The sequence below is a fragment of the Bactrocera dorsalis genome, chromosome 2 (assembly GCF_023373825.1).
Source record: "Bactrocera dorsalis isolate Fly_Bdor chromosome 2, ASM2337382v1, whole genome shotgun sequence".
Classification (NCBI taxonomy): Eukaryota; Metazoa; Arthropoda; class Insecta; order Diptera; family Tephritidae; genus Bactrocera; species Bactrocera dorsalis.
Window position 1 is genome coordinate 8,886,462 of NC_064304.1, and position 16,375 is coordinate 8,902,836.

The 16,375-nt window shown below is 35.5% G+C and overlaps 1 protein-coding gene and 1 pseudogene across 1 annotated transcript in view; one reads left to right on the top strand and one right to left on the bottom strand.

Annotated features, from left to right (window-relative positions):
- Window positions 1–4,389, top strand: part of LOC125776520 (uncharacterized) — a 50,554-nt pseudogene extending 46,165 nt beyond the window's left edge.
- Window positions 4,390–14,891: 10,502 nt separating this feature from the next.
- Window positions 14,892–16,375, bottom strand: part of LOC105233745 (uncharacterized) — a 38,618-nt gene continuing 37,134 nt past the window's right edge. The window contains exons 22-24 of the mRNA XM_049448992.1: window positions 15,964–16,369; window positions 15,616–15,894; window positions 14,892–15,547 (exon numbers count right to left, since the gene is read on the bottom strand). Coding sequence (XP_049304949.1) covers window positions 15,121–15,547; window positions 15,616–15,894; window positions 15,964–16,369 — 1,112 coding nt within the window. The 3' untranslated portion in view covers window positions 14,892–15,120. The remainder of the gene's footprint in view (window positions 15,548–15,615; window positions 15,895–15,963; window positions 16,370–16,375) is intronic.

Sequence of the window (16,375 nt, forward strand, 5' to 3'; positions counted from 1 at the left end):
ATGGAGTTGGGCACGGCGCATAACTTTTGTCACGGTCATCCGCAGTCTTCAGCCATAAATTGCAATCGGAGTGATAATTTGCGACGCTCCGTCATTAGCAATAGTATGGTGCATGCAGCGCGTAATTCGCGTCCACTCGGCGATGATCGCATGTCGATTAACTCGCAAGAGTGGGATAGTGGCGCCAGTCAATACGAACTGGGCGACACACTGTGTATGGGTGAACTTGAGTCCGAGCTGGCCAGGCCCGATACACCGAATAGTCTGACAATGGCGCGTATGACTGGTGCTCAATTAGCGCCCACCATACAGCCGGTGAACTCCATAGCGGAATTGGACGTGCATGGACCGGCACGTACACGGCTCAAACTTTCGCGAATAATCAGTCGACGTGACCAAGACACATTGTTGGCCAAGTCGATGCCGCGCGCCGAACTAATGCGCAGCTCCGCTAATATGCCTAATGTGCCTGGCTCACCGTTTACGACCTACGAAAACGATAAGAAAAAGCAGGCGCGTAACACAAATGGCGGACGTCCACATAAAACCTTTGACACACTCACCGGCATTTTTCATTGGCATTCTCGTAAAAAGCAGCTGAATGGACGACATGTTGGCGGTGTTGGTGGTGTGCCGGCTGCAGTTGGCAGTAGTGGCTCGCGACAGAACAGCATCTCTGCAACTCACACGCACACAAGCTCAACCGGTACGCCTACACCGCGTATGGCGCTTATGCGTAGCATATCCTCCGCGTCGCCGGCAATGCTGGAGTCAACGCTTAATGTCGAAATGATTGGCCAGAAGTTGTGAACGGCATAGCCAGCATGCACTTGCGCCCACGCACGCTCGTAGCGGCATTACGCTGCAGCGCTTTGTTCAATACGCGAAAGTTCAGTGAACATGGCACTTGTCCGGTCACCGAGACCAGATGGCGACATGCAGTGACTCAAGTCCACATGTACATGTATATATAGTTGTCTCTTTACTCTCTTCTCACATATCCACATGCAACGCTTCAACCTCAAACCTACATAAAATGACGCGTACAAGGTTCACAACAATATTCACGAACTGCCCCGTCTACATTTCGTTGTCATCTACACAGTCACGTAAAGGAAAAGTGCGAGTTGTCTAAATCATCTCAGCAATCTGTCGCATCAGCGTGTTAGGCCACTTATCTCCGCAATTTGTTGTCACATCTAACCGACCCATTAACGACACAAAACACATATATTTTCCAGCCCTGTAGTATGTATGTACATATGTATGTATAGTATACGTCTTGCCATTGTAGATTTGTAGTGTCTTGTCGCGTCGCTTCCATGCGTCGCATTTGCTTAAATACAGCAGTAAAATAAATTGTAAGAAATCCCTAGTCAGACAGTCGTATCGCTACAAATGCCATAACATTAACTAAAAGCACACCCAAACCCCGCTCGAAGCGCGACATATGTAAATGACAATTCTGAGCAACAGTGAAGAGCGAAAGTGAAAGAAATTTAACATTCTCACAAGATAAATTGCGATATCATACCAATGCATAATACATATAACATGGCGACACAGAACATGGTACAATGGCATAAATAATATTTTAATGTTCTGTAGAACGTCAAAAATGGGCTGAAATTTGTTTTTACTTCATATTCTCCTATGATTTTCATTAAGTCAGTGTTAGAATGCTTCTCGGAAAATATAAAGACTGGAAAGGTGACTCAGATAGTTTAACAATAGAGCCATAGTACTAAACTGTCTAGCTTAGTTTAACCTTTATCGAACTGTTTAAGATATTTGTATCTCTAAAATGAGTTAGCAGAGGTTGTCTCGAAATGTTTTAGTTTTGACTATAAATCTCTTATATAATTTGGGTAAAATTAACGATATCTCGAATTGTGAATCAAAATATGGAAAAATCGATATTTCCAATACATTTACATTCTAAAAATCGATATTTGATATCCGAGTATTAAAACTATGCTTTTTTTGAGTTTTCAAAGATATTCAGACCAACCATTTTAGTATAAAAAAAGCAAACAACAAACGGTATCGCTTTTAATATTACTGACATCATTTAAAAATAAACATCATTTAAATATTATTCAATTTACAAATAACGTGGGCTCTTTTTTATATACTATTTCTTCAGGGTATATTTTAATATCATTTTGAGGTAATTTTTTACTATCGAATATTTTGTTTTATAATGAACACTCGGAACGTATAAATTTTATTAGTAAATATTTATTTAATGTATATCGATATATTATATATCAATAAATCAAATATCGATAAGTTAGGTATCGATAAATTGCCGAAAATGTTAAAAAATATCGATTGATGAAATGGAATATCGACAAATTTTAAAAATATCGGTTGAATAAATGTAAACTAAATAATAACGATTGGACGTTTATCGACTAATATACCGAAAACGTTAAAAAATATCGATTGATGAAATGGAATGTCGATAATTTGTCGACAACTTTTAAAAATATCGGTTGAATAAATGGAAACTGAATAATAACAATTGGACGTTTATCGACTAATATGCCGAAAACGTTAAAAAATATCGATTGATGAAATGGAATATCGATAAATTTGTCGATAATTTTCAAAAATATCTGTTGAAAAAATGTAAACTGTATCATCATGATTGGGCGTTTATCGATAAATATGCCGATAACATTAGAAAATATTGAGTGATGAAATGTATTGGGCGTTTACTAACACGCCTAGCTGCTGAACGCCTGATACCACGCATGGCATGGAACTCGTTCAAGCATTCCGATTGGTAACTGGCGAATGACACACGTGATGTCTGGCAATGTGGTATTACGTGATCTTTGTGACCAATCGACCGGCCCAAAACGTGAAATTATCTGTGTGTTCTCTCAATAAATCCATTCTCACGCGTTGTGTGAGAAGTGGCGCCGTCTTGTTGAAACCAAATATCAAGAAGATCACTAGCTTCCATTTCAGGCATTAAATAGTCGTCATGACATATAGACCGATGATTCCACCGGCCCACATGTCATGTTAGACAACTTGACACGACTCCCGTGTGATCTGTGAAAAAGGCTATTGAAGAAAATACCTCTACTTTTACTAGTAAAATAACGATACATTTTTTAACAACTTTGACTGTATCGAAAAATTAAACGGGTTTCAAAAAATTTATATTTATAAAAACTTGAATTAAAGCCGTTTAAGAATATTTGCTTTGGTATGATGTTTGAAAAACTTTTCGGAACATGAACTTGAGACTCTTCGCCACCCAAAATCCACAACAAAGACATAAAATGAACATTTCACACTCAACACTTCGAGGCGCTGAAAACTTTCGTACTCAAAATCACTGTTGCTGAGGATTGCAACAACTAACGCAGTTGCGCTCAAACTGTCGGCTTCAATTGCTTGCCGACTACCAAATTACGGTCGAATAAAAAAATCACAAAAAAAATATACATTTAGACAAATACGTGCACAATAAACGCGATAAAAGAGACCACTTAGTTTATAAGATTTAGAATAGTTCTTCCATTTCACAGCCTTTTCCCCACACACACTTCGCTTCTACGAATTGCGACTAAGCTTTTAAGTGTTAAAACGAAAATGAAACTCAAAATAAAGAATTTTAAATTCTAAGCTTTGGCGGCTTTGCTTTTCGTTCGCCTGTCTCAACTTAGTGCATAAACACTTATTAGCGTTGTATTATACGAGTTGTTGTTGTTAAACTATCTGCCGGCTTTGTAATTGTAGCACTGCATTATGCTTAAATGAGACTTTTGCCGAGCGTAATGCAATTAGGAAATATTGTAGTTGTTTTAGTGCTGTTGAATTTACTCGGAATTGCAAGGCAGCAAGAAGTAGAAAGTTTAATTATGCCCGTGATTATGAAATTGCGGAAAATGGCTGTGCCCACGATTTACACACACATACACACTCAAGTGCATAGCGAAGTAGTTCGTTTGTGCCGAGCACATAAGTATGTATGCCTACTGTTTATGAAATATTATATTACTTGTTAGTATATGAAAATAAATTTATAAAAATGAAATTATAGTTTAGTTAAGCTCGTTGTACTTGCTTCTAGCAGACTAAGAAATTATGCGTACTTATTATATATGTATATGGTATATTTTATTAATTTATATTTATGTAAGTTTTAACTGTAATTATGTATTTTAGCAATAAGAGTCAAAAAGAAGTCGAATATGAAAGTCAAAAAATACAACAAAAAAATTTAAATTGTTTTAAATTCAAGAAAAGTTTGTGTTACTGTAATTAGTTGATAACGGTAAGTATGTACGAGACTAGAACTTAACGAAGCAAAGCTCGATGATAATATTGTATATCAATAATAAACACTACACTAAAAAAAGAAATACAAACCAGCATCATAGCTAACTACAGGGGACTAAGTAACGGAGCTTGACTTTCGGGATTTCGGGAAATTGGTTTTGAATTCTCCACTAAAATCTATACATCTTTATATTCGCTTGAACCAATTGTCAAAGCACTTTTGCCCCGCTGATTGATCTTCAAAGTATGCGTCCTGTACCCATCAACCGCCTCTTCTTCTTCTTTGCTGGCGTAGACAGTCCTGGCCTCTTCAGGAAAGGAAAAACGTTGACCACTTGTTTATTTTCTGCGAACGGAAATAAAAAGAAGTCATTTGGTGCCAAGATAAAGATAAAGATAAAGATAAAGATAAAGATAAAGATAAAGATAAAGATAAAGATAAAGATAAAGATAAAGATAAAGATAAAGATAAAGATAAAGATAAAGATAAATATAAATATAAAGATAAAGATAAAGATAAAGATAAAGATAAAGATAAAGATAAAGATAAAGATAAAGATAAAGATAAAGATAAAGATAAAGATAAAGATAAAGATAAAGATAAAGATAAAGATAAAGATAAAGATAAAGATAAAGATAAAGATAAAGATAAAGATAAAGATAAAGATAAAGATAAAGATAAAGATAAAGATAAAGATAAAGATAAAGATAAAGATAAAGATAAAGATAAAGATAAGGATAAAGATAAAGATAAAGATAAAGATAAAGATAAAGATAAAGATAAAGATAAAGATAAAGATAAAGATAAAGATAAAGATAAAGATAAAGATAAAGATAAAGATAAAGATAAAGATAAAGATAAAGATAAAGATAAAGATAAAGATAAAGATAAAGATAAAGATAAAGATAAAAAATTAAATAATTTGAACCCAACGGAAAACGTTTTCCTAGTTTTTTCTCACCACATTGTTTCGAATAAAGGTTTCTCAACAAGGAAATAATATACTTATCTTGATTTTGATAAAACGATTTGTATGCCAGCTAAATGCTTTAGTGGTCAGGCCTAAACACTTTTTTCGAAGCTTTTAGAGAAGTCTTGGAAAATAATGTTTGCCAAATTTCGATTGCAAAGCTTCAAAACAACTCCGATTTTTCCTTGAAGTTCTTACAAACTTCTTGGCAAGTTTAATAAGTCCAAGGTATATCACACCTCAGCAAATATATGATTAATACGTTTGACAATAATTTGATTTCAAAACGGGGTAATCCATATTTTACTCTAACTCCTTTAATCGAACAATTTCAATAAATCTAGCTTTTTATAGCCTTTCCAAACACCCAAATTAATTTCATCAATTAGCAACTTTACTCAATATGTGTTAGTAACTATACTAAATAACTGAGCCAATTAAGAATGCATCTTCCTAGCGCTTTAAATAAACCAGGCAGTAGTCTCCAGAATTAAATATATTTTGCTTACGACATGATTGCAGGTGCAAAGAGCAAAATGTTTCCAAAGCCTGGCATATGTAATTGCGATGGTTGTCCATTAACATTAATCGCTAAATAATTTAGAATTCACCTTGAACTTTGAATACGCATGTTATGCGATTCTCTGGAATGTAGATACTTTTCAATGATATTTTTATTAGGAATTTCATTTATAAAATATTTTCGGCAAACTTCTAAGCGCTTTGTGCATTTATCAGTAATCTGTATTTAAGCGCATAGATTTGCTAATTGTTTGGATAAACATTATATTTTATAGTGAAACGTTCCTGTACGAGTACATAGAATTCTGTGTAAGCAGATACAAGTAATTAAATAATTTGTTTACCCAAAATTCTGTTGAGCTTTACCAATGTTAGCAATTTAATTGGAATTCCATAAGCTATTTTAGAATGAACTTTGCACAAATTGCTTGGAAATGGGTATGAAAAGTTTTCGATATGTACATATATATGTATGTACATTTCATTTCATTTAAATAAAGTTTACAGATTTATAATTCCGATTAAAGGATAAACACAGCAATTTAGTTTGATGAGAAAAGCCAATTTCACACTTAATCGCTTTACCATTACATATTTGAACCGCTTTTATAATAAGGCTTGTTTGTAAAGAAATTTTTCACGCTAAAAATGCTGCTTGAACGCTACAAAATGAAGTCGTTTTTTCATCAGATTGTTAGGGTTGGCTTTTATGGTAGTTCCAAAGATCGCACTTTAGGTAGTCTTTAGGCAGTCTTTTTTGAAACCATAAAATAGAACTCCTGTAATTCGAACTTATGAGTCAGCGGAACGCCTTATGCGTTTAATTTCTATTCCCGCCAGTTCGGTGAAAGCCTTAATCTCGCAAACGCGGGACAATCAAGAAGTTAGTGCTGAGAAGTTTTCACCTCGTCTTCTTCCAGATAGATGGCGCCCAATAAGACTATCAATCTTAAGGCATAGATACCGATAAGATGATGGTCCGTTAGAACTCCCAGAACTAAGAAGAGACTCACCTTACTGAGGGAAAAGAGTGTGTAACTCAGCGCTGGCTAACTTCCCACGAAGCCCAACTATCCAATCTATCTACTGATAGCAGAGCTGCGGTACACTTTCTCATCATCACTTGCTCATCAGCTCTACAGTTGCCTGCGATTCGGCTGTGGCCTGGCGTCCATACTACTCTTATCACAAAGTTACCCGATGCTATTGACAACCAGGTTAGGCATTCCTTAATCAGCCCTGAATGCACAGTTAGTAAGCTAAAGCCTAGTTTCGCTTCCCTGATATTAGAGTAGATAGTTACCTATTTGAAGGAGTTTGCACTCCGTAGCATTAAATCTTCTACTACATTAATGGTCGCAATCTTCGCTTGAAAAACACTGCAATAGTCAGGAATTCTGAACTGAAGAGAAATAGAGTGTGGAATCAGAAGAAAGTGTTATATTAAGAGCTTCCAAAACTGAGTGAAATTATTAACAGACTACGCTACCGATAACAATTCATCAATTTGAAGCGAGTGATTGCCGAAAAACGAGCAGAATTTGCGGCCCGAAGCAACTTTCCTTCATAATAATGCTTGGCCTCATGTTGTAAGGCCGTTTAAAAGCTACTTCTGAGTACTATTTAAACCACAGCGACCTCTCATAGCACAGATTTTTGCCCTTCTGAGTACTATTTCTTCAAGTCTATACAGAAATCACTGAAACGTAAACCGTATCAGAACAGAACATTAAAAGATGGCTTGATACATTCTTGGTCACCAATCGAGCGTTCTTCCTTTAAGATGAATCCAAAAAATCTCACAAAGATGGGAAATTGTACTAGATTCAGATCGGCAATACTTAAAATAATGCTATTGCATATGGTTTCCGAACCGTCTAATTATAAAACCAATACTTCATTTGTATTTTTTATATAGAGAAATATAAATATGTATATTTATATGGTAAAAATAAGAATCCTGCATGCCTTTCCGCAACTTTGACTTCTCGATGTGGCTTTGTAGTCTTAACACACTCACCAACGGTTTTGGCGGCACTTACGAAGAAGTTTCGAATTTCTTAAGAATTTAATTTCACTTGAAACAAACAAAAAATGTTAAACACAACACAAATCACACACCACACACACAAGACAATCATGCACCTAATTGAAAAAGCATTTACACAAAATATTGCAAACTCACACGCGCCATTAAAAATTCATGCAAAACATTTTAAAAACTTTGCTTTGGCAATTTCACCAACTTCAGCGCAGACTTGAAGGCTTGAGTGCAAGAGGAGCAGTCAAGTTTTATATTACCGTATTATTTATTTAAATGCGTGTGTGTATAACGCGCAAAATGTAATTCAGTGCAAACAACCGTGCAGCAAAAAGATTGTGCGTGACAGCGTACGCCAGGGCGTATGAGTGATCAACAGCATGAGTGCACAAAGGGTTAACACACGCTAGCTCCAACTGCCGCACACTTTTACGGCGACAACACGCATACACACATAACTGTTTGTATGTATATTTATGCATGTGTGAATGTGTTGGTATTTGCTTGTGTGCGTGTTAAATGTCTTTGGCGCTCTCCAGCAAAATAATGCAATAAAAGTCTTGAAAAATTTGAATAGCTCATAAAAAACGGCATGCAGTCGTGTTGAGTGAGCGGCATAACCGCAAGAACAAGTGCCATGTTGTACAAAAAAGCTATACAAAAACAAAAAGTGAAATAAAAAGAGTAAATGTAGCCTAACGCCCTTTCACGCTGCCACAAAATAGCTTAATATTTGTTGTTTGCTGCGAACATTTACCAACTTAGGACACGCATAAAAATATTAGAAATGCTGATATCGCAGTTATATTTACTTAGGCGCACATACATACACAAGACCTTACATATAATATACATATATAGCTAGCACATATATGGTACTCATGCATATTCATATGTGTGTATGTGTATGTGTTACAAATTGTGGCAACACCGAAAATGAGCTGAAAAGCGGCCAACAACACAGAGACGTTGCTTGAACTCCAAGCGGCTCATTTTCAACCAAATTAGTTGATTTGTCTGGAGAGGATTATACTACTTGCTTACAAACACACATACATACATATATTTATATCAATCTGCCGCAGCCTTGCTTGACTCACTGTGCGTTAATATGCCATGAGATAAGCGTCGAAATTTTCATCCAGTTCATACACAAATGAAGCCAAGTGTATTAACATTATTTGTATGCTTATAAGCCTGTTTGAAAGTATATATATGCACGTATGTGTTTGTTGGCCAATCGCTGGTGAATAACCTTTGAGGCCAGTTAGACTGCTTGGCTCTGCTAATCCGCTCAAAGTTATTGTGTTTTGGTGGACTCTGCATTGTTAAGCTACCAAACGAGGGTTTATATGCAAATACAAGCTCGTAAGGCACACACACACGCACATACTGGAATATTATTTTCTATCATGTTTTCACAATATTCAAATAGTGGATTATTGACCTGATTATTGAAATATAAAAATTATACTATTTTTTCACATTTTGTTTTAAGTTTCTTTCACATTTCATTTTATATTTGTGTTTTTGCAACAGCTAACGGTTACTTAAATATGCATAGTCAGACACTCGTAGCTGCGTGAAGTATGATTTCATGGCATTTCGTCTGACTGCACATGATTTTCCACAATTTTTATTATATTTTTCCAACAAATACAAATGTGAATGTCTATTATCGGCCATCACTTCATATTATATATATTATTAGAATTTTTTCCAAGCGTTCATTGCCACCTAAGTGCTTTTTGTGTGTGGCACATGTATAAATAAGTGTGTGTGTTACATACATGCTTTTATGGAAAAACTATGAAAGGCATAAAACCGCCACAATGGTCAATCTCGTAATGAGTGTGTGTGTGTGCGCATGCATGATTGCTGATTGAACTCGTTTGCCTCCAAAACAAATAAACTCTGTTACAATTGATTATGGATAAAAATGATATATACATATGTATATGCAGTGGATGAGAGCTTTGGTGCTTATATACAGTAAGCGACCAAACCGTTCAGAAAAATTTAAAATGCGTGTATTTTAACAATTTTGAGATTAACTGGCAGAAATATCAACACCTTAGCAAATTTAAAAAAAAAAATAATTTATTTCAAAGATTGAATTTTGTGAAGCTCTTAGTGTAATATAAATATCTCTTAATTCATTACTATGAATGATTTTACCGACTCGGACCACTATCTCGTTGTAGAGAAGATACGCGCCTACCTATGTGCAACCATGCACACCCATCATCAAACTCAGGGAAGGTATGACGACGATAAGCTATTATTGCAACCGACAGCGAAATGGTTTTCTACTCGACTTGCACTCCTGCTTTCTGAGAGCACTCATCAGCAACACGGTATAAAGGAACCGTGGGACGGCATTTCAAGCGTACATCAGCAAGCGAAACAATTAGTTTTCGGAAAGATCAAAGAACAGCTGATATGATGAGGATGACCATTTAGCAGTGAAAAGAACGCGGACAGCCTCCCCCTCAGTGTTGCCGTAAATTACAAAACGAGTGTGGTGGGATAGATCCCGAGAGTTGAAGTGAGAAGTTAGACGCATTTGAAGACAAAAAAGAAAGGAGCCGAAATGGGTGAGTATGGCAAACTGGCCGACAAGGTTAATGCTGGAAAATTCTACGAAATATGTTGAACGGCAGTGCAAGAGTAACATGTGCCGATGACAAAGTCGATTCCCTAATCGATGGCGATGGAATAAATGTATGTTCCATTTCCCGACTACGATGAGGTTAGAATAGCAATTGTACGCCTAAGGAACAACATAGCTGCAGGGACCGATGGATTACCTGTCGAGCTATTCAAATACGGCAGCGAAGAGTTCTAATAAGATGGATGCACCAGCTTCTTTACAAGAAATGGACGGATGAAAGCATGCCCCAATCGAAGAAGGCTCTGATCAACGCGAGCACAACGGAGGATTTTTCCAAGTGCTATGATGACTGAAAAATTCGTTGGCATAAGTGTATTGCAGCGGGAGGGGATTATTTGAAGGAGATGAAGAGGACAAAATTCACCTTTCCTTTTACACTACCTCTTCGCAGATTTTAAAGCCGCAAACATATTTGTTGAACTGAGATGCAAAAACTAGATCCAAAGTAGATCATGATCTGATTTGATTATTTATACTTTATTTTCCAAGGATTATGTCAACAATAGCAACCTTCATATTTATATAATCGTACATAATGTGGAGTGTGAAGTGACCCTTAAACAGTCAGCTCATTTATGTACGCTCAATTCGTTCAGTGACAGTTTTTGGACCACTTTATATTCCTCCTTCTTCTAACCACTAACATGAAAGATCCATCTTCTCTAATAAAAATTCAAAACTTCTGCGCTCCTAAAAGGTTAACTCTATATGTTCATTGAATATATTTATGCAGCGTACATATTCCCATACATATACACATTAAGAATTTCTAAAACGCAATACGTTATAACCGGAAAAAACAAAACTTACATTCCAAGGTTGTATGTAAATATAGGACTTCTTTAAGAAAACATAAACATAAACATAATTTTATTGCGGTAAAATATATGAATTGAATAAAAACTAATGACTTCGCAGAGTTATTGAAATTTTGAGTGGTGAGTGTGTACAATAATAATATTGCGTAGCAAATTTGTTGAAACTTACAATGTGGCCAAAATGTGTTTGGACTTAGAATAATACACATTGTATGCGTTTTGTGGTACACAAATAAAATATCGCATAATATTTTTCCAACATACACACACACACACCCATAAATATTTAATACACGAGTTTCGGCTTTTGCGGAATGCGGTGGCTTTGATGATGACATTATTTTGCCAATATGCCACACTTTGGGGCAAAACTTTGTTTTCCAACAACAACAAATCAGCACTTTTTTGTTTCATTTGCATATATTATGATTCAATTGCTTGTGTTATTAAACTTTGAATGTGAGTGCATGAATGTTTGTCGGTTTGTTTGTGCGAGTCACTGGTTAATGCTTTTGTTTGGCAAATTCTGTGGATCCTAAAGCGATAAAGCAAATGACACCATTATGTGTGTTTTTATGGATATAGATATTTATACATAATGCGAATTAATGCTTCAATGGCACATGCCGGAACAAATTTATTTGCAATGTAAACAAATTGGACACAATATTATAATGTTATTACAAAATAACTCACATTAATAAATACACAAGTGCTTTTAATTTTGGCAAAATTTAGGGTTTCAGAAAAATTAGCAGTTAAAAAATATTATATTTCCAATAAGGCGTTATTTATAGGTGTGTATTATAACACTTAATAAGTTATTTCTCGTATTCCAGGTTTTAATTTTTTTTTTTTTTTAGATCGCGATTACTTTTTTCTTTAATTCCTTTATCCTGTAATATTTTGCAGCTTAATTTTTATCAAGTAAGTACCGAAATATTTCATTTTTGTGTGTGAGGTGTTGAAAATGCCATCCGCATCATCAGCGTTGCTGTCGCAGCAATGGTACATATGTGCCACTTGCAAGTCTCCCCCATCTAAAGAACCGTTGCCCACCCTGGGACCACATTTGCATTACTTCAGAGTGACGTTCCATATTTTTCATTGAGGAATTTACATCTACGCACAGGTCCTGCATTTTGTATCCTGAGGATATCTTTAGTCGTTTGCATAGTAGTGACTCTGTATTTTCCGTAGCTAGCTGGAAGTTGTGTGAGTCAAACCATGCTTGCATCCGTATCATGAACTGATTAAGCTTTCTTCGTGCTTCTTCGGTGTCTCTGCAATGCAGTTTTAATACTTAGAATGGATCCTTGTGCTGCTCCTGTCAGGACCGCTATCTGTCGTGATCCCTCTCTAGTTTGGTACAGCAGTTCTCTGTTACTAAAGTTGCTCCACACCATTGCTCTGAGGTAGTCGGAGATTTTAAAGCTTTTTTTGATAGCGTCGATTCTATCCACCTATTTAGCGCTCTTGAAGGTGTTCCAAACATTTAAAGTAGCAGTAACACTATTTTTTTCTATTTATGCCATTTGCGCTGTCCGGCTTCTACACTTTCAAAGACGCATTTTATAGCTCCTAGAATTGATCTTCCGCATCTAAAGTTATGTTGCCTAAGGGAGTCTTCCCCAGCTTCCTTGATAACCGCTTCGAGTCTGAATATATGCAAATAGCCTCTCATAGAGCTTTGCCGCTGTGTCAAGCTTACATAGTGCATGGTATGCAGATGGCAAGTTTTCTTCTTTTCCCTTGCTGATTAGCACAAGCCGTTGCTTTTTTCAGAATTCAGGGACTATTTTGGGTTCGTGGCAGACGTTGTACATATTCAATAGTACTGCCGGTCGCTCTACAGCGATTATTTTCAGGATTTCTGATGGGGCGGGTGATTTGTTGGCCTTGAGCTAGTGGCTAGTTGCAGCTCTTCGAGGGTATACTTTGGGATCTGCGGAAATCTTATTTAATTTTCTTTTCTTTTCTTTTCTTTTCTTTTCTTTTCTTTTCTTTTCTTTTCTTTTCTTTTCACTTTGTAGAAATTCAGTGGAAACTCTCCCTTTGATGACAGGAACGATCCAATTTGAATTTACTTTAATCGTCGCATTCCAACTAATTACTGCTACTCGCTACTCTAATGCAAAAATAAATTCAAAAATAAATTCAATTAAATTTGAATTTCACTTTATGCAACTGCACATTAGCTGCTTTCAATTGCAATTACTTGGAATGATTTACTCACTTTTAATATGCATGCATAAATGTATGTATACCTACGCATATATTTTTTCACATAAACTATTACACTTACAGGTATAAATAACACTAGTAAACTTATAAAACACATGGCATTAACGCTACTTTCACTCGTTCGCCACTCGTCGACTGCGCAGCTTTATGCTCTTCTCTAAACTATCAGCGCACAAAAACAACAATTCACATTTCCCAACTGAACAACACACTCTCTTTGCCAAAAAGCATATACATATTTTTAAGAATTATGATTCCGATTTTTTAAACAAATTAAAATATTTTCGCTCACTACTTTTAAACCGCCCACTTACTCGTTGGAATATACGGAAACTAACGAAAAGAACTGGAAGTCGAATACATGGTTGTATTCGAGTCATAAAATGTAAAAAAATATTTGGCCCTATTTTTTAAATATACATAATTAGTATTATGATAGTTTTAGGTCCGAAATTGTAGAATGTGAAAGAAAATTAAAAAATGTTTTATTCAAACTTTATATATTTTTTATTTAATAATGATAATTTTTACTTTTTAATTATTAATTAATTTCATTTTATTATACAATTAAATTTATAAATGCGAAATTATTTTCTACATACAATTCATTTCCACCCTTTGTTTAAAATACTTACCTTCCAGTGTAATTACCACTCTGTATCCGCTTCCCAGCTGTTTTAGTTAGTTTCCGCGTTTTTAAACGAGTGTACCGCCAATGTAATTGTGAAAATGGTGATAATACTTTCTTTATATAACATAAAGTTTAGGGTAAGAAGTGTATACATATAGTGATTATCAAATCGGAAGTATATTTACATATATACATACAAAGCATGCGTACTTCTTACAAATTAAATTCGTTTCTAATTTTGGGGACTCATGCGCAACCGGTTACATACGCCATGATTAGACATATTTTACTAAAAAATTATAAAAATTTAAGAAAACCTTTAAGTATTTTTTGTGTAAGGAAAAGCAAGTGAATAAAGTGGTTATGTGAAAAATAAGCCGTCTTTGGGCATATTTGCCAAGGAAGGCATTGGAATGAGACAGCAATCAAATCCTTGTGTTATAGTGCATAAAAAGGTTTATAGCGAAATAAATATGGTAAAATAAGTAAAAATGTATTAATTTTGTAATATTAATAATCTCTAAAACCAAACGCAAAAAAAATTGGGACACTTTTGGAATACAGAAGCTTCTTTCGTATGATTTTAGGTGGTGAGTGCTATAAATAATACATGTTTTGCATATTATTCTATAATAAGTATACTCTAATATATGCATAATTCCATGCAATTGCATTAAAAGCCTTCAAATTTCGCAACAAATTCTTGTAATTGTACAAACAATTCCTTTTTATTGTCTTCATTTCCAATATTCGACTTCAACAAAAGTTAACAATATATACACTTTCATTAAAGTATTTACATAAATTCATACATCTGTTAAAATACTATTTATATTTATATAAAAATAAACAAAAGCTTTCATAAATTCACGCTATGATGACTTTGGGTGGATAAAAAACAAATGCTGTGGCGACGCTTAAATGCGAGTAGCTTCCGTTGTTGTTGTAGAGGATTCAGTGGTCGCACTTGCATCTGCCGCTTTTTGCTCGGCCAACCATTGAGTTATTTGCGCCTTATTCTGTTGCAGCCATTTAATATTGAATTTGACTGTTTCCAATGCTTGCTTGCGTGCAGCTGTGCCAGCACCCGCTTCAGGATATTTCGCAAAGAATGCTTCCATTTCTTCCAATTTTGTTTGTGTAACAAACCTTGCTGTAATTGATGGTATTAAACGGCCGAGATAACGTTCGTTGATGCCAAAACGTTCAACCAAACGTGGCCAATTCTCGCGTACATAATCCCACACTAAACTTTGACCAATGCGATTGTTGGAAATGTAAGTAAGGCAAGTGAAGTAATCTTGGCCGCGTACATAGCTCTCATTCCAGGCCAAATTGATGTAACTATATGGGTGATCAATGTCAATAAGAAAATTGCTAATGATATTTTAAATTGTATCTGCAGTATTTACCGTTGCAAAATCCATGGTGAGTTCACCGCCGCTAAAGCTTCCATTAATTTGACTTTCTCTTGCGCATCCGACTCATTGATAAACAATTCCCACACTTGATTCCAAGAATTTTCATTGCCCACACTTTGCATGCCATAATAATATACAATCGTGCGTATATCAGGATCGGGTCTTACGCTAGGATTACTTAACCACTCCGTAAAGCGTGTGGCAGCTTCAGTCAACATTGGTTGGTAGTCGAATCTGCCAGCTAGACTTAGTATTTTAACACGTGCCAAACTGAAATAATGATTTTTCGTGTTATTTTAATTATTTGTTTTAAATAATTTTACTACACAAAAAATTTACTTGTCCAAATGATCGTCGCTAACATTCCACGCAACATTTTCATAAGCCTGCGCAAGTAATTTCCGTCCGAAAACGACAAAGTCACGATATGAATCGGTATAGTAGAGTAGACTTCTGATATCTGAAAGGCGCGCACTGGCAACACTCCATGGCACATAATCCAGTTCATTTTCTAAGTAGAGTGACAAGTTCAATGCAATACTGTATTCCAATTGTGCGGCATCGGCTAAGGAGAAGACATCATTGATGAGATGCGCACGATCGGCATTGCTAAACTGACCGCGTGCATTAATCAGCGCATTTGTCAGTTCTTGCCATTGTTCGGGTGCATAATTTACACGATAATAACCGACTTGATTTTTATTGATCTTAATCCAATCGACAGCGTTAGTCAGCGTTATTTTAACTGCGT